The 25,720-nt window shown below is 39.6% G+C and overlaps 1 protein-coding gene across 1 annotated transcript in view; it reads right to left on the bottom strand.

Annotated features, from left to right (window-relative positions):
• Positions 1-869: 869 nt before the first annotated feature.
• The window catches only part of LOC140717018 (gametogenetin-binding protein 1-like), a 33,338-nt gene continuing 8,487 nt past the window's right edge, over positions 870-25,720 (bottom strand). Inside the window, exons 3-6 of the mRNA XM_073030210.1 lie at positions 25,366-25,460; positions 19,968-20,094; positions 7,386-7,525; positions 870-1,079 (exon numbers count right to left, since the gene is read on the bottom strand). Coding sequence (XP_072886311.1) covers positions 1,029-1,079; positions 7,386-7,525; positions 19,968-20,094; positions 25,366-25,460 — 413 coding nt within the window. The 3' untranslated portion in view covers positions 870-1,028. The remainder of the gene's footprint in view (positions 1,080-7,385; positions 7,526-19,967; positions 20,095-25,365; positions 25,461-25,720) is intronic.

Here is a 25,720-nt window from a genome sequence, read left to right on the forward strand (position 1 = left end):
TCTTGGATTTTCAAGGATAAAGCTAATTAAAGACTAGAAGTTTTGAGAGTCCCTTGTTTTCTTATGGTTCACTACTGTCTATACCCTTCAGAGTCAGACCAAACCATAGATACTTCAGTCATTTACAGCCTATAGACACTCTCAAATGAGCAACATATCTGCATGTTGTGCATTATTAAAGGGTTAATTGTTAAGAATTTCTAGAATGTACGCCAAGAAGTTCCAGGCTACAAATCATAGACAATTCTAACTGAAATCATTAGCTTCAGTTTTTCCTAATTCAATTGTGGAGTGCCACAGAACTCCAACCCAAAGTATTTCTAATATGGACTTGATGAAAAATAATAGTAAGCCTTATTTGCTTGGCACATCCTATCACTGGATTCCATAAGCATCAAGACCTGTTAAGTCCACAACTGCAATTACTTCTATAGTCCACAGAAGGGCATCAGTATCATATTCAAACCATGAATGTGAATGCAAGTCCAGTTGCTTTCCAATATGCAGTAAGATATCATCAACCTCTTGAACAATCGATTTTGTCAGAAGTGGCAATTGAAATCTAGATATACTTCACAATATCCCTTTTCCACAAACCAAAGCAAACTTTGAAGGAAGTTACTTTTTATGTTTGAATGTGAGGAACATTTTATGTTATTTGAAGATTTAAAAAAAGTTTATTTTGAAGCAGAATGATAACAAGACAACACTGAGCCCAATGGGCAAAGTTAAAATAAATTGACTGAATTAAAAACCATCAGAGATGTGAACACTGAATTCCATTATGATGTGGAGAAAATGGGCGGGTTTTTGAACTGGACATCCATTTTACATCCCATCCGATTTTATTATTCATTGGTTAAGGTGAAGAGGATGTAAAATAGACATTTTACACAAACTCATTCCATTCCCAATGGGCTAATTAAAGTGAAACATGAATCACAGACTTTTTAAAATTAAAATGATATTTCTTCAGTTCACTCTCTCTTCTTTTACTCTGGGAATAATTTCTCTGATATTTCTCATTTCTACTGCCAAGATTTGCTTCCGTGTACACCTTTTTCCTCAAGAAATAGAACCTAAAGAAGAGGAAAATAACATTATAGAGTATATAATATATCTTTATATTATCTTCAATTATTTTAACTGTTAACTGAAAATTTATACTTATTGAAGGTAATTTGATAGAAATCGCAACTCAATAACTCAGTTAGTAATAATATTTGATAGATATAATTCAGAGTACCTAGATTGTTTTTATCACTGGTCATTAAATTTGCAGTTTGATACGTGTTAATTGTGTTATAAAGTGAATCTAATTGCTTATCAGTTTTTTCATCTTCAGGGATAGTTAAGATAGCTATGGTCACAAAGATCCCAGACTCAAAGTGGGTATTGTTTCCATGCCATCTAACCTTCCATGCCTCATTTTCTTCTATTCAACATTGTTAAATTACAAAGCAATTCTAACACTGCTGTCTGACTCAGTTATCAATAACTTGCTTTTATCTTGTGTCTTTATTATAGTAAAACATCCCAAGACACTTCACAATTTAATTGATTTACAGAAGCCGACATTGGGAGAGGAGCCCTAACCTTGGTCAAAGGCATAGCTTATAAGGAATACCTTGAGAGAAATTGGGAAAGATGTAAGAAGGGGATTTTAGTGCGTAGGCCAGATGAATCTGGAAGTCCCGGCACGATAGAGGCCAAACATCAATAAATTTGGGTCACTCCATTTATTATTAAGAAATGGCTGACAGTCAAAGATAATTATAGTGCTGAAGTCTTCTGCTCTGAAATTGGGTGCACTTCCAGCCATTTTGTAGCAGAAGGGATATCGTATTGGCATCAGGCTACAGAAATTGCCCGATGTGCAAACTGCCCTGCTGTGTCCTATCTAAAAAGAGTATGACAAATTCAGTCCAAATAGTTACCATCCTGTTAGTGTTAGTGTCAAAGAAATGGTACAGGTAATGGTAATGATAAATGTGCTGTCAAGTGATACGTTAACCTGCTTCCAGGACTTGGCTTAGATTACACAAAAAAAATTCGAACCATGCATCATTAAAGCACTTGCCCACAATGAACAGAAAAAAAATCACTTTAGAGCTGAAACCGATTTTCCATAGAAGCAAGGTACTGGACCAAGTATCTCAGTAAAATATCTTTGTCAAATTGAAGTCGTTGAAAATGAAAGGGAAACATTAAACTGCCTGGATATCACACCTCACCTAAAGGAAAGCAGAAGCAGTCACCCATTTATAATAATCATATGTTCTTCCCACTTTTTACTTCTTTCTGCATTGTCATCAACTCCACCTCTCACAACCTAGTTTCTATCACTCACCTGAACACTAGGGGTAAGTTTGCAGTGACCAACTAACCAACCAACCCATATGTGTGCGGAATGAGGGGGAGAACTGGAATACCCAGAGGAAACACGCCAGGTCACAGGGAGGACGTGCAAACTCCAGACGACACCCAAGGTTAAAATTGAACACACGCCTCTCACACTGTGAGGCAGCAGATCGACTAACTGCACCATCGTATATTCTGAATAATGGAAGATGATCCTGGACTTCTCTGGATTATTCTGTAAAACAATGGAACTTGCACAGGGAATGGCTTCTGTATTATTGGTGAATGTGATGACATCACTCCTCATACACTACTTTTGGAGGATTGCAAGAAACTTGGGCTATATTGTTGTAGGATTAATGAATGCTCCTGGGGCTCATTGTCATTCTGTGCCTAACTACGACATTTGTCTGGTTCCCAACATCCTAACAGCTTTTACTAAGCTGCATAGACTGTATCCCTCTTTCCCTGCCCCTGGCAACATTGATCTGCTACCCCGGGCCACAATCTTCCTCCCGATTGAAAACACCTTTCTCTCAGCCTCCCTCAGAAATATATATCTGTTTTCCAAATTCCCTAAAAAAAACTGCCCTTGATCAATTCCATGTCCCCACCCCCAATTACACAACTTCTAAACTCCCCACATCTGCAGACAGGTTGTGCTTGCTAATTAATAAAAGATATATTTGAAATAAAGAGTGAATTTCCATGTTTATTAACCTGAGAGAGTTGGGGTCAAATAAAGGATGATCACTAAGAGGATGTTCTGTCAGGCTGTTTGCAAGGGCTTTATTTTGTATTGTTTTAGTATAGTTTAGAATATAGGTTAATCAATCATTGTCAAATAGATGCTGTGATGATCAGAAGAAGGAGACACTCTGCAAACACATCCCTAAATCTACAAACACAACCCTGAATCTACAAACACATCCCTGAATCCGCAATCATATCCCTGAATCTGCAAACACATCCCTAAATCTACAAACACAACCCTGAATCTACAAACACATCCCTGAATCTGCAATCACATCCCTAAATGTGCTAACACATCCCTGACTCTGCAAACACATCCCCGAATCTACAAACACATCCCTGAATCTGAAAAAACATCCCTGAATTTGCAAACAAACTGTTTGCAGCACTGACCAGTTCCACATACACATCTAATCTCAAATCTTTAACTGGAGCTTTTGGGTTTCTGCAAATACAAGCAATTTTCGGAAGAAAACCAACAACTGGAAGATTCTAGAACTCCTAGGCAGATATTATATCACAAAGACATTTATCATTCAGCTTCGATTCAAGAGTATGTATGTGCCCTGATTATTGTGGCACATTTATACCACAAACAATACACGTGTTTCTCTTGAATACCTAATGTTTGCAAATTCAGAGATGCTAATGTCAATTATTAGATGAAGGAACATAGAAAGAGGTACTGATTCTCAGAATAAAAAGTTTCTTTAGAAAAGAGATTGAGCATGCTGCAGGATACATTCACTTGGGCTTAAAAAAATTGAGAGATCATCTTCTTAGAAAATAAAATATTTTGAGAAAGGCTGAAGCGGTAGATGTTGAAAGGATGGTTCCACTAGATGACAATCACTGGAACTATAGAGGACTGGAATGCATATAAATGTCGTGTTGATTATGGCAACATGGAGAAAAGTGGAAGCAATTATTGAGCGCATTTAAGGATGACATTGCTAGATTTTTGACACTTAATAAAATCAGAGGATTGGGCAGCTATAGAACATAATGTACGTGATCAACCATAACATAACTGTACGATGGAACAAGCTCAAGTAAACCTATGGATAACTTACACTTCTACTTTCTATCGCAACACACACAAAACGCTGGAGGGACTCAGCAAGTCAGACAACATCTGTGGAAAAGAATTAACAGCCGATGAAGTATCTTGGCCCAAAATGTCAACTGATTATTCTTTTCCATGGATGCAGCCAGACCTGCTGAATTCCACCAGCATTTTGTGTGTGTTCCAGCATCTGCAGATTGTCTCGTGTTTATGATGTCTACTTTCTATTATTTATGAGATGATCTAATGACCTTCTTTATTGCTCAATATCAACTCCTCAGACCTCTCACCTCCATCAGCGTCCTGCAGCCAGCCAAGAACTGTAAGTTTTTAAATGGCCCAACCACATAATTACCAAAGCCAAAAAGATATGCATCAGAGGCTGAGTATTCTGCATAAAGTGAATCACCTCCTGTACCTCAACCTTCCCCCCTTCTGCTCAGCCCACCAGGCGTATGATTCACCATCCTGAATTACCCCTTCCTCCACCACAACATACAGCAGCTACAGCGTGTACAATCCACAAAACTTGCCAATACTTTTTCAGTAAATACTTCCAGTAACCACAGCTAGCTGTAAGCTCAAAGTTACTAAATTCATGGTATGCCCCCAGCTGTGCCCTTGCCTCCAAACCACACAGTATCTAGTAAAAAGTGGAGAAATATTAGGAAGTATCCAAGTGATTCTTCTTTTTTAGAAGCAAAATCCTAGATATTCCTGTCTAAGAAAATAGTGGAGAGATCCTCATCATTAAGAATGTTCTAGAAAGCTGCTCTAAGCATCTAAAGAAGGATTAATTAATAAGTGTTGTTCTTATCAATGAGGTCCTCATCCCATAGGTGGACATAAGTACAGAAAATGACTGATTCTACAACAAATTTCCTTCTGCTGATCATCACAAATGGTGAATACAAACAAATCAGAATCAGAGTCAGGTTTAATATCATCAGCTTATGTCATGAAATTCATTAAGTTAGTGGCAGCAGTACAGTGCAATACATGATAATATAGAAAAAATAAGTAAACCAATTACATTAAGCATTATTATGTATATTAAGTAGTTCAATTAAAAAGTGTCCATTTAGGAATCAGATGGCAGAGGGGAAGACGCTGTTCTTGAATCCCTGAGTGGGTGCCTTCAGGCTTCTGTACCTCCCTTCTGGTGGAACAATTAGAAAAGGGCATGTCCTGGCTGATGGGGGTCCTTAATAGTGGTCACCACCTTTCTAAGGCATCGTTCCTTGAAGGTGCCTTAGATACTATGGTGGCTAGTACCGAAGATGGAGCTGACTAATTTTGCAACTTCCTGTAGCTCTGTATGGTACCCTCCCCCCCACAGTAATGCGGCCTGTCAGAATGCTCTCCGTGGTACATCTGTAGAAGGTTTTGAGGGTTTTAGGGGACAAATCGAATCTCCTTAAGCTCCTAATGAAGTCCAGCCGCTGACTTGTCTTCTTTATACGTGCATCGATATGTTGGGACCAGGTTAGATCCTCAGAGATATTGACACCCAAGAACTTGAAATTGCTCACTCTCTAAACTTCTGATCCCTCTCTGAGGATTGGCTCGTGTTCCTTCGTCTTACTCTTCCTGAAGACCTCCAGCATCTCTTTGGTCTTACTGACGTTGAGTGGAAGGTTGTTGCTGCAACACCACTCAACTAGTTGGCGTATCTCGCTCCTGTATGCCCTCTTGTCTCCATCTGAAGTTCTGAGAACAATAGTTGTATCATCAGCAAATTTATAGATGGCATTTGAGCTATACTCAGGACACAATTATGTGTATGGGGAGAGTAGAGCAGTGGGCTAAGCACACACCCCTGAGGTGCGCCAGTGTTGATCCGTCAGTGAAAAGGGGATATTATTACCAATCCGCACAGATTGTAGTCTTCCGGTTAGCAAGTCAAGGCTCCAATTGCAGAGGGAGGTACAGAGGCCCAGGTTCTGTAGCCTATCAATCAGGATTGTGGGAATGATGGTGTTAAACGGTGAGCTATAGTCAATGAACAGCATCCTGACGTAGGTGTTTGTGTTGTCCAGGTGTTCAAGAGCCGTGTGAAAAGCCATTGAAATTGCATCTGCTATAGACCTATTGTGGCGATAGGCAAACTGCAGTGGGTCCAGGTCCTTTCTGAGACAGGAGTTGATTCTAGCCATGACCAGCCTCATCACTGTAGATGTGACTGCTACCGGACAATAGTCTTGAAGGTAGCTCACACTTCTCTTCTTGGGGACTGGTATAATTGTTGCCCTTTTGAAGCAGGTGGGAACTTTCGACCATAGCAGTGAGAGGTTGAAAATGTCCTTAAATGCTCCTGCCATTTGATTGGAACATGGTTTCAAAGCCTTACCAACTGCTCCATTGGGGCCTGCCACCTTGCAAGGGTTCACCCTCCTGAAAGACAGCCTGACATCAGCCTCTGAGACAAAGATCTAGGGTCACTGGGTGCAGCAGAGATCTTCACAGCTGTAGTTATATTCTCCCTTTCAAAGCGGGCATAGAAGGTGGTGAGCTCATCTGGTAGTGAAACATTGCTGCCACTCATGCTATTGGGTTTCACTTTGTAGGAAGTAATGTCCTGCAAACCCTGCCTGAGTTGATGCATATCTGATGTTGCCTCCAACCTCGGAATTGTTTCTTCGCTCCTGAAATAGCCTTCCGCAAGTCATACCTGGTGTTCTCGTACAGACCTGGGTCGCCAGACTTAAATGCCACAGGCCTAGCCCTCAGCAGACTACGAACCTCCTGGTTCAGCCACAGCTTTTGGCTTGGGAATGTACAGCAAGTTTTTGAAGGCACACACTCACGCACACAAGTTTTAATGAAGTTGGTAACTACTGCGGCATACTCATCCACGTTCGAAAATGAATCCCTGAATACAGTACAAAACCAAATTGTTGATCTAAATCACAGTGAAACAATACAAAAAGGTTTACAAACAGCACATTGCATCATCCTTGTACATCCCCTTATGATTGTCTTCCAATTAACTTTTGTCTGTCAACTCAGATTAGTACCAGTGGATAACAATACTTTATCTCCAATATATCTTTTATTGATTAGCTTCTTGGGAAGCATCAGGGATTTATAATGAGAGATTGCAATTGGAGCTGTGATGATGCTACTGCATCACGAAATGTATCTCTATACGTTTCTTTACAAGTTGTTTGCAAGAGCTAATAATTGGGCAATCCCATTCTCATACCTGTTCATGAACGATTCCAGCAGCTTTCAATGTTGAATCTGAGCTTTGCAGCAGACTAGCCTCGTCGTTCAAACCTTTCTTCCACAACCGAACATCATGGCGAACATCAAGCATTTTCTTTATTTCCATTTCAACAAAGCCTTTTCAAAAAGTAACTCTTTAATAACTGACATATTGAAATGAATTTTGCAAATCACTTTATATCTTGTGATTTTCTTTCTTAGTCTCGAAAGACTCTATAATGTTACGAGCAAGGTCAAAACAACCATAAAAACAAGAGGAGAAAATTCATCTTAGAAGATAGCCGAGAAGTATGTGGTAAATTCTTAAAATAAACTAATAATCATTTGTTACTATTTTCAGAAAAACTGTTTGCTTAATTTGTCCTGTGATGCTGAAAAAGATTTATCTTAAAGATTTTATATTTACTTTCATGTGCACAAAGGAAGAACCATTTTGAAAGGCCAACAAAAGCATAGTTAAAACTGCCAGCTGAATTACTGCCTCTAATCTGAATATTCTTCGAGAAAGGAAAATATGTGCAGAAAGCTTGGTCCAATTCTAATTAAATTAAAAGTTCCAACAAGCCAGCAGTTACATAAGCAGCTTCAGCTTGCCTATAGAGAAAAGAAGATTTAAGTGACTGTGCATGACATTACTAAGGAGAAATCTTAGTGATGTGGAAGTGGTTACCACAGAATAGGCCAAGTTATTGGGTATATTTAAGCCACAACTGATAGGTTCCTGATTAGAAAGGTGGATAAGGGTTACAGGGAGAAGACAGGAGAAGAGAGTTCAAAAAAGGAGAAATAATATCAGACATGTTTGAATGGTGAGCAGACTTGATGGGCCAAATGTTCTAATTCTGCTTCTAGTATATTTTATGGTCTGATGGAAATATGGGCGTAGCTATTTCTTTGGTTGCCCGCTGGTGGCGTAGTGGCATCAGCGCTGGAAGGTCCCGAGTTCAAATCCAGCCGGCTCCCGGGCACGCTTTCCATCCGTGCTGGGTTGAGCGCTGAGCTAGCAACTTGACCTTGTAAAAAAGAAATTGCCTGCTACAGAAACATCAACAGCAGAAAGTTGATGACCTATGCTCTCTCGTGAGTTGAAAGGCAATTTCACTTTTTCTATTTCTTTGGTTGAGGAATTAAAATATTTCCTGTAGAAGGAAATATTTTAGTGTTCTAATCTTTTAATATTTTAATTCACTTAAGTCTTACATAAAAGCACTTCCTGTTTTCATTTCAGATTTCCAGTTGTACATTTTTTAAAATTTTCTAATCGACTGCTGCCATCTTAATGTGGTCAACATTGCTAACTTTAAAAAAAATAGTTATTTGCTCAAAGCATCCATACAGTGTTTCACCTTCTGCAAACTGATATTAGCATTGGTTTATTGTTGTCACCAGTACACAGAAAAGCTTGTCTTGCAAACTGTTCATACAGATCAAGTCATTACACAGTGCATTGAGCTAGAATAAGGTAAAACAATAACAATGCATGATAAAATGTAAAAGTTACTGGAAGAATAATGATAAAGTGCAAGATCATAACAAGGTAGATTGTGAGGCCAAGCATCAGTGGTATGTGCTTTTAGGCTTTTGCTTCTTCTGCCTGATGGGAACGTGAACATTGTGAAAAGCTGAATAACAAAAAGCTGTCCCCATCCCAAAAGTTGTCCAATCTATGGAAGATGGTATGTTGAGAATTGGAAAATTGGTCTCTTCACGAATCATACTTTATTGAAGAAGACTCAATCCATAGCATATGAACCAACTTTCAGACACACATTAATCCATGTTTTTTTTTCAGGTTCCAGTCAATCTCCCCCACCCAGCTACACTGGATGTAATCTATAGTAACAATTAACATGCCAAACAATTAACTGACCAACTAACACATCGAGTGGAAACCAGAGCACCCAGAGGAAGCCCACACAGTAAGAAAAAATGTGTGAAGTCTACACTAATGGCACTCGCCAAGGTCAGAATGGAACCTAGATCTTTGGTGCTCTGAGTCAGCAGCATGATCTGCTGCACATCTGCTGTCTCCTCCAAAGATCTTGACTGAGGCAGCAACATGGCAACAAATTTTGTTGCTTCTGCAAACGCTACCTCTAATCCCCCTTAAGCACTTCCTCTTCCTCAAATTATGAAGAGCAGTTGGCCTTCCTCGTCACTTTTTTTGCAGTTTAAATGGCAGCAGCAATGTAGATTGCAATGTCAGAGGAAGTATAAACCTGAAAACTTCCAGCATGTAGTGCTCTCCCTTATCTGCCTATGTATTACACACCCAGTGCTGTACACCTCCCTTTAGCTCCAACAGCAGTCAATTCAATCAAGCAGGAAATCGCAAAACTTGGAAATTAGAAAGCAGTTGTGATTTTAAAATGGAAGGCAAAATACTGAAAATGTGAAAGAAAAACAACAAATTCTATAAATGATCAGCAAATCAGACAGCATTTATGAAGAGAGACAAAGTTAAAGTTTTAGAACAAAGCCCCTTCATCAGGAAATTGAGAAAACATATTAGGTGGGGTGGTGGTGTAAAGGATGAGGGACTATCTCTGATAAGATGAGGCCAGGTCTGGCATGATGATATATTGTTTCCCAAACCGTCTAGGTGATAGATTACTGAGGACAGGGAGAGCAGAAGAAGTGTTAACAGCAGACCAGAGCTGTTCCAGATTAATGAAACCAAAAGGAGCATGGTAGAAATGATCTGCAGACCAGAGTCAGTAGAGAAAGGAAAGCATGTGTTAAAACACCACTGTGGATTAAACTCCTCTTCTAAATTTAGATTTAAATACAACATTTTATTTTACAAAATTACTACAAAGGTTTTTTACAAAGTTGAAAGAAATGTAAAAAATAGACTTTCAAATATATCTCTGAATCCCAGGGATTCCTTTGAGACATCTAACTTATTATGTGTTATTAATTTCACGAATTCCTGACAGCTGGGAATGAGGAAGGCCATTGGTCCATGTTAATTTATCTATCCAAAGTGATTTTAATGTTCGTAAATAACAAATTCATTGGCCAAATCTCCCTGGATCAGGCTGACACTGTAGCATATAATCACAGGTCATTTACTCAAAGAGGAAAATGAGCCTGGGCTAAAGATCAGAGGATGATAGATCTTGTGAGTTTCATGCTTGCTTCTGCCACCCATTCCCAGCCGCAACCAACTGTGTGAGCTCAAGTACACCTTCCCCAGCAAGCTGCCAGCTCACATCCAGGCTGCTGAAAACAACGTTGATGAACTAAGAGCGAGACTGACCCATCACTTGATTGAGCCACGCAGCTTGAGGCTTCTCATATGGCATCCTCGGGCAAAGCTAGAGACTTCCAAATCAGCTCCTGATTGTGCTCAGAATGCTACAGTCCTGACACATTCCTGCTTACCCAAATGGAGCTCTAACAGTGAAATGCTGCCCATATGACCTGCCACAGGTGCTCATTTTAGATATCCTAATGGCAGACTACACCCCACCTCAGACAGGCATGAATCCTGCACTCAGAGAACTGTACTCCATGATCAACAACCTGGAAAGAAAAAACCCTCTTAATCATCATTGCCAATTACTTCAATTAGGTCAACTTCAAGAGTGTGTTACCGCAACACATCTCCTGTCCCACCAGGGACCCAAATACTCTTGACCGTTGCAACATGACTAAAAAAATGCCTAACAAGCCTCTCTCCCACTTTGGTAATCAAGTGCTCCCTCTCCCTGCGTACAAGCGGAAGCTGAAATAGGAGGATGCAGTACAAAATGCCTGTCTAAGGAAATAGAAGGGCTTCTGCACGATTGTTTTGAGCTGATAGACTAGTCCATGTTCAGAGATTCAGCAGCCTGTCTAGATGAGTATGTCACCACCATCATTTTCTTTATCAACAAGTGTGTTGAGGACTGTATAATAAAGACTCAACCCGGGTCGGAAACCTCAGATGAACTGGGAGATCCATTCCATTCTCTACTTAAGTCTAGGACTGCATCATTTAAATCAGGTGACCCCAAACTGTACAAGAAATTGAGATATGACCACAATCAGAGATGCCGAGACAATACCAGTCGAAATCGTGTCCCAGACCAGCCATCAGTTGTGACAGATCTACCATACGATTATGAGTTACAACTGGGTAGCATCTCCAACAACAATGTATCCCTTCCCAATGAGCTTTCTATACATGTTTTGAAAAGAAGGGGATTGGAATTTCACCACCCAACCCAACCGATTCCAATATACCTGAACCCACAATCCCCATTACCAACTAAAGATGAGTCCTCCAGAGCAAGAACCTGCAGAACACATCTGGCCTAGGTGGCATCTTTGGCAATGTCCCTAGATCCTGCACAGTTCAGCTGGCAGGAGTATTTGTAGGCAATTTTAACCTCTCATTGCTTCAATCGGAAGTTCTCATCTGCATTAAAAGGAGCACTATCCTCCCGGTACCTAAGATAAATCAAGGTAATGTGTCTTGATTATTGACTTCAGGACGAGGAAATTGGGTGTCCATGAGCCAATCGTCATCAGGGGATCAGAAATGGAGAGGGTCAGCAGCTTTACGTTCCTTGGTATTATCACTTCAGAGGATCTGTCCTGAGCCCAGCACATGAGTGTAATCACGAAGAAAGCATGGCATGATTCCTTCCTTCGGAGTTTACGAAGATTTGGCATGATAGCTCAAATTTTGACAAACATCTATAGATATGTGGTAGAGAACATATTGCCTGGCTGCATCACACCCTGGTATTTAAACACCTGTGCCTTTGACTAGAACACCCTACAAAAAGTAGTGGATAGGGCCCAGTCCATCAGTGGTAAAGCCCTGCCCTCCACTGAGCACATCTACGCGGAGCGTTGTTGCAGGAAAGTAGCATTCACCATCAGAGACCACACCCCCACACAACCCCCACCCAGGTCATCCTCTCTTCTTGTTGCTGCCATCAGAAGGAAGGTACAGAAGCCTCAGGACTCACACCACCAGGTTCTGGAACAGTTAGCATCAGACTCCTCAACCAAAGGGGGCAGCTTCACTCAACTTCACTTGCCTCATCACTGAACTGTTCCTACCAACTATGGACTCACTTTCAAGGACTTTCATTTCATGTTTTTGATATTTATTGCTTATTATTATTATCATTAATTCTTTTTTCTTTTTGGATTTGCACCGTTCATGGTCTTTTGCACACTGGTTTGGCGAGGTATTATGGTTATTGGATTTATTGAGTATACCCACAAGAAAATGAATCTCTGATTGGAAATGGTGACATACAGTCTACAGTCCAGCAGAAAGCCATCATCTGATGAAAGCTGGGCACCTCTGAATCCTCATTCTCCTCCAGAGTACCCTCTGGGACTCCATTACATCTTCTTCAAAGTGCCACTGAAAAGGAGTAGCTGCAAATGAAATCATGCTGTCCAGTACAAGAGTTGAACTTTAAGGATCAAAGTTCAAAGTTCAGAGTAAATTTATTGCCGAAGTATACATATATGTCACTATCTACAACCATAAAATTTATTTTCTTGTGGGCATACTCAGCAAATCCATAGAATTACATAACAGAATCAATGAAAGGCTGCACCAACTTGAGTGTTCAACCAGTGTGCAAAATACAAGAAAATGCAAATACCCAAAGAAAGGAACAATAATAAATAGATAGATAGATAAATAAATAAATAAATAAATAAGCAATAAATATCAAGAACATGAGATGAAGAGTCCTTGAAAGTGAGTCCATAGGTTGTGGAAACATTTCAATGAAGGGGCAAGTGAAGTTGAGTGAAGTTATCTTCTTTGGTTCAAGAGCTGATGGTTGAGGGGTAATAACTGTTCCTAAACCTGGTGGTGTGAATCAGTACAATCTTGACCAAACAGGGATAAAATGTCACCCTAGCTGAAAGTCCCAGCCCCTCTTTTGTTATCACCAAATCCAATTATTACATTAGCTTGGCCTCTACATTGCATCTTTCAGAACTGGAGCATATCTAATTACAGAAAATCTTTTTAGTCCATGAACTCCAGCCTTCATTTGTTCCTGGTCAATCAGCATTCTACTTCCTGAAGAGAGCTAGAGTTTGCACGCCTATACTCTCGTCATCTTACGCATGCACTAGTAAAGAGCATCCTAACAAGTTGCAGCGGACAAGAAGGCTAACCTGCCCAAAACATCACTGGCACAAGCCTCCCCGGCATCAAGGATAGACAGAAAGGTGCTGTAAAAAGGCCAGCAACATCATGAAAGATCCTGCACACCCAGCTCATGGAGTGTTTTACTTACTCCCGTCAGGGTGGAGGCTACGTAGCATCCATGCCAGGGCCACCAGGCTCAAAAACAGTTAATTTCCCTGAGCAATAAGGTTGATCAACACCTCCACCCACCAACTCTACTACTATTTTATTATTTCCCACCTTATGTACAGTATAAAGTCACTTTCAGGACATGCAATCAACCTATGTATATAAGCTACTGCAGGTGTTTATATTTATAGTGTGTTTTTATTATCATTATTGTTTATTTGTGTTATATCAGATCCAGAGGAACAATTATTTTGTTCACCTTACACTTGTGTACAGGAAATAGCATTAAACAATCCTGAATCTTGAATTTTAATCTTAAGTGTTCCATCTTTGCTTTTATGATCTCCATGGCCCACTCCTCTCTCTAACTGGAAATGCACCCCCACACTCCTCCCATCCTACAATGGACAGAATACCCCCAACTCCTGCTTTATGTGCCTCAGCCACATATTTTGCCCCTCCACTGCCTTCATGCCCTCAGTTCTTGCATTCTTTTCCTAAACCTCACCCCCACTGCCTTGCTTATAGTTATTTAAACCCTATCTCTTAAAGCACAGGTTTGGCTACACATCTGCTACTTTATCTCACTGTCAATTCTTGTCCATGTCCTGTAAAGTGGTTTGGGATACATTACTATGTTAAGGTATTAAGATTAAAAAAAACAAGTGCATCATGGGACATAGTATATAATAGACAATTCATTGTGTGGGAAGTGCAGTTATTGAAGAAATTTGTCTTCACTGCCATCTCATTTTACCTTTAATACTTCTAATGATATTGATTTGAAGCAGGCTGTAATGGCAGTAAATAGTAATTATTTGCTGATTCTGCCCCACTAATGACACCCTGGGACATTTTTCGGAACTACATTTCAAAAAGTGTCGAGAGAAATAAAGATAATAATTTTAATGTTCTGGGCCATTTGATGTCAGGAAATTTCAGCAAAACAACAATGCAAAATCCATGCCAGATTGTAAGATACCTATCCAGACACAGGTAAGCCGATAACACTAAATAGAAGGCTACAGTATACGATTTGATTGAAGAGATAGAACTTTTGAGATAGATTTTCTTTTCCACAGAATCAAGATATATTGCAATTCCAAGGGAAAGTAGACTTGGTTAGCAATAAGCCAAAAGCAGATTGTCACTCTTGCAAATTGTATGGAAGTCGGACAGTCTTTCTGCCTGGTTGTTGTATTGAGCATAGAACACAGAACAGTACAGCACAGGAACAAGTCATTCAGCTCACACGGTGTGCTGAACCAGCTGAAAAGCAAATCAAAAACACCCAAACACTAATCTCTCCTACCTACACCATATCCATATCCCTCCATCTTCCTTACATCCATGTGCCTATCCAAAAGCCTCTAATGTATTTATCACAGTACCAGGCAGCTCATTCCAGGCATTCAAGACTCTGAGTAAAAAAACTTATCCCTCATATCCCCCTTGAACCTACCCCCTCTCACCTTCAATGCATGCCTTCTAGTATTAGACATTTCAGCCCTGGGAATCAGATGCTCTCTATCCATTCTATCTATGCCTCTTGTAATTTTATAAACAGATCTCCCCTTAGCCTTTGGTGCTCCAGAAAGACAACCCATGTTTATCCAGCCTCTCATGATAGCACATGCTCTCTAAACCAGGCAGCATCCTGGTGAACCTCTTCTAAAGCCTCAGCATCCTTCCTATAGTGGGGCAAACAGAACTGTATGCAATACTGCAGATGTGGCCGAACCAGAGATTTATTAAGTTGCAACCTAACCTCTTAACGTTTGAGCTCAATGCCCCGACTAATAAAAGCAAGCATTCCGTAAGCCTTCTTAACCATCTTATCGACCTGTGTAGCAACTTTCAAGGAGCTATGAACTTGGATCCCAAGATCTCTCTGCTCAGCAACACTTCTAAGGATCTGGCCCTCAACAGTGTACTATCTCCTTGCATTTGCCTTGCCAAGGTGCAACACCTCACAATTTTCTGTTTAAACTCCATCTGCCATTTCTCTGCCCCTAACAGCAAATGACCTATATCACACAGTATTCTTTGCCAATCTCTACACTCTCCACAATCTAGATACCATCCACAAATTTACTAGCCCACCCACCTACATTTTCATCCAGGTCATTTAGATACAACACAAACAGCAGAGGTCCCAGCACAGATCCCTGTGGAACATCAAGATTTAAAGACCTCCAGCTCGAATAATTCCTTTCAATCACCACCCTCTTGTCTTCAATGCACAAGCCAGTTCTGAATCCAAACATCCAATTCGCTGTGGACCTCATGTTTCTTAATCTTGTAGATTAGTCTCCTAAGAGGGACTTCTTCAAATGCCTTACTGAAATCCATGCAGACAACACCCACTGCTCTACCTTCATCAATCTCTCATGTCACCTTGTCAAAAACCTCAATTTAGTTGGTAAGGCATGACCTGCCATGTACAAAGCCATGCTGGCTCTCCCTAATTAGGGCATGGGTTTCCAAATGCCCATATAAGGCTTAAGGTAAAAGAACCCTCAGGGGAAAGTGATCACAATATGATCAAATTCACCCTGAAACTCAAGAAGGAGAAGCTAAAGCCAGATGTATCAGTATTACAGTGGACTGAAGCATATTACAGAGGCATGAGAAAGGAGTTGGCCAGAATTGACTGGAAAAGAACACTGGCAGGGTTGATGGTGGAGAAGTATTGGCTGAAATTTCTGGAAGCAATTTGAAAGGTACAGGATATATACATCCCAAAAAGGAAGAAGTATTCTAAAGACAAGACGTTACAACCATGTCTAACAAGCAAAGTCAAAGCCAAAGAGGGGGCATATATTAGAGCAAAAATTAATGGAAAGTTAAGAGGATTGGGGAGTTTTTAAAAACCAACAGAAGTCAATTTAAAAAGTTGTTAAGAAAGAGAAGTTGAAATACAGAAGTAAGCTTGCCACAATATTAAAGAGGATACCAAAAGTTTCTTCAGAAAAGTGAAGTGTAAAAGAGAGGTGAGAATGGATATCAGACCATTGGAAAATGTTGCTGGAGAGATATTAATGGAAACAATGGACAAACTAAATAAGTATCTTGCATCAGCCTTCACTGCAGAAGACACTAGCAGTATGGTAGAAGTTCCAGGTTGTCATGGGTCAGAAGTTTGTTAAGTTGCCATTACTAGGGAGAAAGTTCTTGAGAAATTTAAAGGTCTGGAGGTAGATAAATCACCAGGACCAGATGGTGTACACCCCAGTGTTCCGAAAGAGGTGGCTGAAGAGATTATGGAGCTATTATCAACGTTCTTTCAAGAATCACTAGATTCTGAAATGGTTCTGAAGACTAGAAAAGTGCAAATGTCACTCCACTCTTCAAGAAGGGAGAGAGGCAGAAGAAAGGAAATTATAGACCAGTTAGTCTGACTTCAGTGGTTGGGAAGATGTTGGAATCAATTGTTAAGGATGTGGCTTCAGGGTATTTGGAGGCACATTGTAAAATAAGCCGTAGTCAGCATAGTTTCCACAAGGGAAAATCTTGCTTGAGAAATATGTTGGAATTCTTTGAAGAAAATGCAAGTGGTATAGACAAAGGAGAATTGGTTGATGTTGTGTATTTGGATTTTCAGAAGGCCTTTGACAAAGTCCTTCACAGGAGGTTGCTTAACAATTAAGAGACCATGGTATAGTTCTATGTACTTAACCATTTTCTAAGTTCATCACCCTTACCCATAATACTCCTAGCATTAAAATATACACAATTCAAACTCTCCAACCCATCATACCTGTTATTTTGATTTTGCCTTCCAGCACTTTCCCTGACATCTACCTTCTGGTCTGATCCTTCCCTTACTGACCTTTGGCCCAGGTCCCAGTCCCTTACAAAACTAGTTTAAACTCTCCCGAGGTAACATTAGCAAACCTCCCAGCCATGATATTGGTTCCCCTCCAGTTCAGGAGCAAGCCGTCCCTCTTGTGCAGGCCACTCTTTCCCCAGAAAAGGTTCCAATGATCTAAGGACTTGAAACCCTGTCTCCTGCACCTTCTACTCAGCCACTCATTCATCCGTGCTATTACCCCATTCCTACCTGCACTAGCCTGTGGAAATAGGAGTAATCTGGAGATTACTACCTTGGAGGTCCATCTCTTCAGCCTCTTTCCTAACTCTACATACTCATTGTATAGGACCCTTTCCCCTTTTCTACTTACGTCATTGGTGCCAATATGCACTATGACCTCTGGCTGTTTCGTCTCCCACTCGAGAATATCCTGCAGCCACTCCAATACGTCATGGATCCCATCCCAAAGGGAACACACCATTCTGTGGCCACAGAATCCCCTTTAGGTCCCCCTAACTATTGAGTCCCATGTAACTACCACACTGCCTGACTTTATCCTTCCCTTTGAGCCTCAGAGCTGCCCACAGTGTCACCAGCATGGCTGCTACTGCCGAGACCCAATGGGTAAACACTCCCCCCCCCCCCCAGCAATATCCATGTTGAAAATGACCATTAATTTAACTTGTAATGTTGCCAGATAGTGAAATATAGGGAAGAATATGCATTTTTAAAATTCCATGTACACACTATGCCATATCCAGGAGCCTTTCAGAATGATTCTTTCACTTCCATTACTCCTTTCCATATATTTGTCACTTTACAATGTTAAGTGCTACCTTTATTGGTCTCAATAGGTATCATTTCTGCTTTTCTGATCCAGTGTTATTTTCAACATTACTTTTCAATAGAATTGTATACCCTGTAGCTTTATTTGCACCTCACAAATATTTATTTTAAAGGTGGACAGATTCAAAAGTAAATTCATCTTTGATCACCAGGGAAAATTGCTGCCAGTGATATAAACCTGCCCACATTTAGGCCCATTGATTCATTGTGTAGAAGGGAACATAATCAAAGGTTAATATTCCTCCATGCATTCTATAATAGCCAAGACAAATATTTCCCACGATTCATACCTCTGACAAAAGTAATCATTCTTTTGACACTTTTCTGTACTGCCTCCAATATTGAAATACTTTCTTTGTAACCTAGAACTTGGCACAGCACACAAACCACATTCCTGTTTGCATTTCCTTATGAAATTAAGAGATTATGTTGATCCATCAAGTCTATACCAGCTCACAGAGAAATCCCATTTCCCAACTATTCTTTTCCAGTAAAATAATTCATCACATCCTTTTCAACTGTGGCTATGATATTGGACCGGTAAACCAGAAAGTGTGATGTCATATCTAGTAATCCTTGGTTAATGTCTGTATTGTCATAAAATCTGAAGTAATGCTCTTTAGTTGAGTGTGTGTGCTACCCATGTCTATTCTATCATCAGGAGACTCCTAGCTGAAAAACATGGCCTAGCTGGTTTTACTAATTTCCTATGATCAAATAAAGTATCTTTCGCTTTAAGGTACTATTTAATTAATTGTACCAGCTAAAGTAGTATCTAAAAATTGAATTACTCTTTACTGGGGCTGAAGTTGAACTGTCTGCTTTCTCCAGCCAGTGACCCTTGGGTCATTCAATTCTCTCATTTCTTCTTAAGAAAGCTCTTCAGATTTAGGATGATTGAAATATGTAATGATAAATAAGTTTCTACTGTACAATACTGTATTCTACTGAAATTTCTAAACCTGTTTCCATTTACATAAGATGCAGGAAATCTGTAGAGGTTTAAAGTCTGTTTTTGTTCTCAATATATTCCACTAGAACACCCTGGAACTGAGGTAAGTAAACACATGATGACTTATAGATTGCAGAGTGTTGCTTGAGTTTCAAAGCAGGGTCTTACTAGAAAACCTCTCATAGTAAAATTATCCCTTTCATGAAGATACAAGCATGACAGCAGCTTTGTATGTTTGCCAACTTGACTCTGATTTCTAAGTTTTCCATATCCTACAATCAACTCTAATCACAGTGCCTAGCAGAGACTTCTACTTGATGAGAGTCCAAAACAGAGCCACTCCAATCTCCACTCCTGTTTGATTGTTCAAGCATGGAAATGCCTCAATATGCTGACAAAAGATCGAAGAATAAAGCAGTGTTAATGCAGCTTTTACAGGACATGCTTACAGTAGATGCTGGTACTTAATGCATATCTTTCCTAGATTTTTCTTTTGAAAAGACTACTTTAAATCCTGACCACAAGAGCTGGTAGCTCTAATTCATGGTTTGAGTAACAAGAGTTGCAAGAAGTCAGGAAGCTAATGCTTCTTGTTTGTCTGTGAGCTCTCCAAAATATTTTAATAATAATTTCTTTTCCAAATTAATTATGCTGTTCTTACCGACAGAATCAGTTGTTCTAAAGTGACTGAAAATCATTGGATTTTTCTCATTACATCTATATACTACCAGTTGAATGCATTGGCCATCTTCCTTCTGAAGTTCTTGCGTATTCCTCTTGCTGTACAGCTGGAACAATAATTATATAAGAACAGTATTAACAAACCCAGTTACTCCTTTCTCTTTGCTAAGGATCCCAACCAATAGAATGTAGAACAGTCACAAAAATGTAAAACTGAGAACAGAAAACTTATGTGCTAAGTATATCACAGAGAGAAAATCACTTGCATTTACTGTATAAACATTGCTCTATGTTCCCAAGAAGTCTTAGCACTCCCCGTACAAAAATAAGCTGTGTTTTCATGGCACCCTTCTCATTCCCAAAGTGTTGCAGAATATTTTGCAGTCTATTTAGGTAATATAGTTGTCTTGTACTAAAATGGATGTAAAGGCCAACTTGCACAAAGATAGGACCTGCAAACAATAGAGAACAAAGTGACTATGAAACCAGTTTTGCCAATATTAAGTGTGAGTTCATTTTTTCAAGATACCAGAGGACTTCATTGCTCTGCCTTAAATAACAACATGAATTTTTCATGAAGGATTTGTTGCATTTTCTTCAAACCGAAGGAACGGGTTGTGAGTTGAAATTTTTTGGACAGGGCATGTTGTAGGTGGGACATGTTCTGGCTAGCTGGGAAGAGATCCAGAAGTTCCTGGAATTAGCGAAAGGATCAATCACTCCAAAGCAAGTTTCAATTAAAGCTGACAGCATAAACTTGGCATTGAGTCTTTCCTTTCCAGAACTCAATTTTTGCATGTTGACAATGTGGCATCTTGTAATAGTCTTTATCTGGATAATTGATACCCCACTGAAATAAGGGAACAGCAATCCATCCATCTGCAGACTTCCTACCTGGAAGACCATAACCTCTGCAGATCGGAAATAACATCATCACCTCAGGGTCAATCATCACTGGTGCACCTCAGGGTTGTGTGTGCTTAGCCCACTGCTTCACCCTCTCTACACCCAAGATGGTGTGGCTAGGCACTACTCAAACACCATCTATAAATTTACTGACGACACAACTATTGATGACTAAATTTCAGGTGGTGACAAGAGGGCATACAGGAGCAAGATATATCAGCTAGTTGATGGGTGTTGCAGCAACAACCTTGCACTCAATGTCAGAAAGGTCAAAGGACTGATTGTGGACTTCAGAAAGGGTAAGACGAAGGAACACACACCAATCCTCATAGAGGGATCAGGAGTGGAGAGAGTGAGCAATTTCAAGTTCCTGGGTGTCAACATTTCTGAGGATCTGTCCTGGGCCTAACATATCAATGCAGCTACAAAGAAGGCATGGCAGTGGCTATATTTCGTTTGGAGCTTGAGGACATTTGGTATATCACTAAAAGCATTCATAAATTTCTACTGATGTGCCATGCAGAGCATTCTAACTAACTGCATCACAGTCTGGTATGGGAGGGGTGGGGGGGGGGGGGTGCTACTGAACAGGATCCAGATTCGCTGCACAGAGTTGTAAACTTCTCCGTCATGGTCACCAGCCTCCATAGTATCCAGGACATCTTCAAGGAACGATGCCTCAAAAAGGTCAGGAAGGAGGTACAGGAGCCTAAAGGCACACACTCAATGATTCAAGAACAGTTTCTTCCCCTCTGCCATCCGATTTCCGATTGGCATTAAATCCATGAACACTTACTCACTATCTATTTTTTAATTTTGCACTACTTATTTAATTTAACTGTTATATATATATGCTTACCATAACTTACAGCTTTTTCTTTATTATTTTGAATTGCATTTTACTGCTGCCACAAAGACAACAAATCTCTCAACATAAGTCGGTGATAATAAACTTGATTCTGATTCTGATTCTGATCTAGTCACATTACTGAACTCAGACTTGACCTGATCCCAGAGCCATTTAAGATATTTTGGTTTTAATTCAGATTTTCCACCTATATGGCATTTTCTTTTGCAACCACAGATAATAATCACCCTACTCCCATTCATATCTCCTCCGGATTGATGCTTTGTTTCTTACCACCCATCTTTCGCTTTCATCCCACTGGCCATTTGTTTAATTTTTTTCTTCCTTCCAACCTATCACGGTCTTTCTTTCTTCGTCTCGCTTCCCTTTTCCGCATTGATTATTTTAAATGCTGATCATCTCTAACCTTTCAGAATTCTGGGGAAAGTTGGTAGGTGAGGTTACGGGTGGGCAGAGGAGACGTAGAAAATGATAGGGCAGTTAGCTTAGTATCTATTCTGGGGAATATATTAGAAGGCATTATTAAAGGTATTTTGAAAAAAAATTAAGGAGTGATTTCACAAAATCACTTGTGAAAAAGAAATCATGCTTGACCAATTTTTTTGATTTCCTTAAATAAATACTATGCACAGGGAACTGACAAGTGAACTATACTTAGATTTCCAGAAGTTTGATTAGATGCTGAAAATAAAAACTCATGGTATAGGACAGGGGTGTCAAACTCATTTTAGGTCACGGGCCGGATTGAGCAAAATGCAGCTTCATGCGGGCCGGATCAGTCGGACGCTTGTGAACGCAGCTTTCGTTGCCTCCGTTTTTTCAGCCTGCTCTCATGTGTCTCAGTCTCTGCTATAACTACAAAGTGTTTCACTTTACAAATTCCGTTTCTTATGAAGAAGACTGCCGAGCAAGACTGCCGAATAAACACTAAAAACCCTGAAAACCTGGTACCTGAATAAACTCAGCATTAGCCATATCATACGCCATAGGCGCTTCGATTACTGGGGCCAGCTTGAATAGTAATTAGATATTATCTCGCGGGCCAAAGATAATTCCACCGCGGGCCGGATTTGGCCCGCGGGCCTTGAGTTTGACATATATGGTATAGGAGATAAGATTTTGGCATGGATAGAAGATTGGCTGGGTAAACAGAGAGAAAGCAAAAGTAGGTATTTTCTGATTGATGAAATCTATTGGGCTACAGCAATCATTTCTGGGGCTTCAACGTTTTTACAATTCACATATGTGACTTGGATGAAGACACTCAGAGTATGATTGTTAAAATTGCTGTTGAAACAGAAGAAGGTGAATGGCAAGGAGGGCTTTATGAAATTAAATAGATAGATAGATTTGGTAAAGGGAATTGTCCCATTGTCTTAGAAAATATTAAAGAGAAGCATTTTATTTTAAAGGCAAGAGCATACAAAGCTCTAATGTGTGATACTTGTGCGTCCTAGTGCCCAATTTGCAGAAACTAGAATGAGGATACAACAAGTATATAGGAAAATCAACAGCATGATTATTAGGGTTAAGGAACCAAGAAACCTTGTCCTGCTTCTAATTCCTATTTTCATACAATTGTCTATCATCAAAGTCAAGTGTCATTATTTCTTCCCACCATGGATACCTCCTGGAATTCTGTGTATTTCCAACATCTTCTGATTTGATACAACTAACAATTATCAGTGACACTTGCGTTTCAGCCTTTCAGGTTGCAGAAAGTCGCCCTAACCAGAAATCTGAAATACAGAATAAAATTCACTCTTATGGAATTTATGTGAAAACAATCAACACAACTTTACTCAAGTTTGTGCTGCTGGATGTATGTGCAAATGACTCAGCTTCACCTTATGGAAAGTGACCATACAGTCCATTTTCTCGGAACACAATCACATGGAGGTCACGTGTATAGTGTGATTAATTTTATGCACCAGTGAGCTGCTCCCATTGAGATTACACAAACAAATCAGATGAATCAATACAAAGCCAAAGTACCGAAACCCCAACTGAGTTGGTTTAATTCTAATCCTGAAAAGTTTACTGGAATGCATTTCAAATTTTCTGCTCATACTTACCTCTAGATGGCTCACTTTTCTTTTTCATACTGGATTTCTTTATCTCATAGAACTCTCCCGAATTAATTGATTCTCATCACTATACTGATTTCTGGGGGGAATCACTCAATAGAGATAATCTTTATTCCTGTGCCATTTGGTTTCTACCTGCCTTTAACTGGTCACTTTCCTCTATAGTGTACAGGGGAACTGGTGTTTTAAGTACTGGGAAATTATGTTAAAACATAGATTTTTGGCTTCTTTCCTGATATAGGTTGACTCATGCCTTTTATTAATTTAACAATACCACATTCCTTTGTTTGTCTGGCTTGCCAAAAATACATAATCTGCCATGTTGCTGCTATTCTCAAACTTCAATTACTGCTCTACATGATAGTTGTTCCATCTTCTACATTGCACTTGCTACTATTTTGTGCTTTACTTTAGACTTTAATTCTGCTGCAGCACCTACCTACCAACGAGTCAGTAGCATTTCTGCTTTTCAATCCCGACACAACTGCCATATATTTCTAAAACTTTCCAATTTTATTTCATTATTTATCCCAATATTTCTTTTAGTTATGTGAAGATGTGGGTATTATAATTTAAAGAGAGAGTAGATTAACAGAAGATTTCCTAGTGGAATTGAAAATCATGAACAGTATTGTTGAAGTAAATAAGACATAACCAATTATGCTGGCAGGAAAGATTATAACACAGATGACTGAGATTAAAGCACCAGACATCATGTAATTTTTTTTTATATCCAGTGGGTTGCTGTGATTTGGAATGAGCTACCTGAAAGTCTGGCAGAAAAAGATGTGAAAATAACTTCCAAAAGAGAGCTTGATAACTAATTGAATGGATAGCAAATCACAGGGCAAAGGGAAAGAAGGATGTGAGGAACTAATCTAAGAATTCATTTAAAGACAGCATAAGCACGCAACATGAAATTATCTCCTTCAGGGCTGCATTATTGGAAGATGCTATGGTTCCACACAGGTGTTTTGAGAAAAACAACATTAACACATGAAAATAATTATATTGTGTATTCCTTGCAAATCCCAAAATGTCGGTTTTGGAAATAACATGCAATACTATGTACTAACTAATGTTCATTCTATTCCTATGAAGTAGAAAGATGGGTATTAAGAAACTGTTTCAGGTAAATTAATAAAAATTTGTAATAATCACTGCATTTTTTCATTACCCCCAGCCTTCCGATTGCAAGTTCATGCTTTTTATTTTATTATTTCCTTCTAAGAGTGTAGCATATCCCCTGTCTTTCAGTCATCCTGATTAAACTCTCTCACATTTTGCTTTGAATCTCTCTGCCATGTATTTTTTTTGCATGTGCACTGTGTATAGTCTATTACCAAGAACATACTCTTGGACTTTTGCCAGTGACTGTTCCAATTGAAACCATCAAAAGCTTCAAAGTTATCATTGAGAAAGGAGACGTTAGGAATATTTCTCCATAGAGATCAGATGACAAAGGCATAATAATAAAAGGTGCAATCAAAGGAGGTATGAAGAAAAAGCCAACCTACTTTGGGAATAGGAGACTCTTTCATTTTTCTGTACATGCTCAACAGCTTTCCCCATGGTGACAGAGACATTCTTACACTGCTCTCTTTTGACTGAGCTATAAAACCAAAAAGAAAAGTTTATTTACATTTTCAGATATTTCTAATGAAGCAATTGTTTATGCACACCCCTGCATGAAAATTATTCAGCCTGGATGAGAAGCAATTGAACTTAACTGATCAGGCAAGGTGCATTATCCATTCAGTTCTTATGCATGCAGTCTCTCTCTCTCTCACACACAGACACACACACACACGCACACACACACACACACACACACACGCACACACACACACACACACACACACACACACACAC

Source organism: Hemitrygon akajei, chromosome 27, assembly GCF_048418815.1.
Source record: "Hemitrygon akajei chromosome 27, sHemAka1.3, whole genome shotgun sequence".
Taxonomy (NCBI): Eukaryota; Metazoa; Chordata; class Chondrichthyes; order Myliobatiformes; family Dasyatidae; genus Hemitrygon; species Hemitrygon akajei.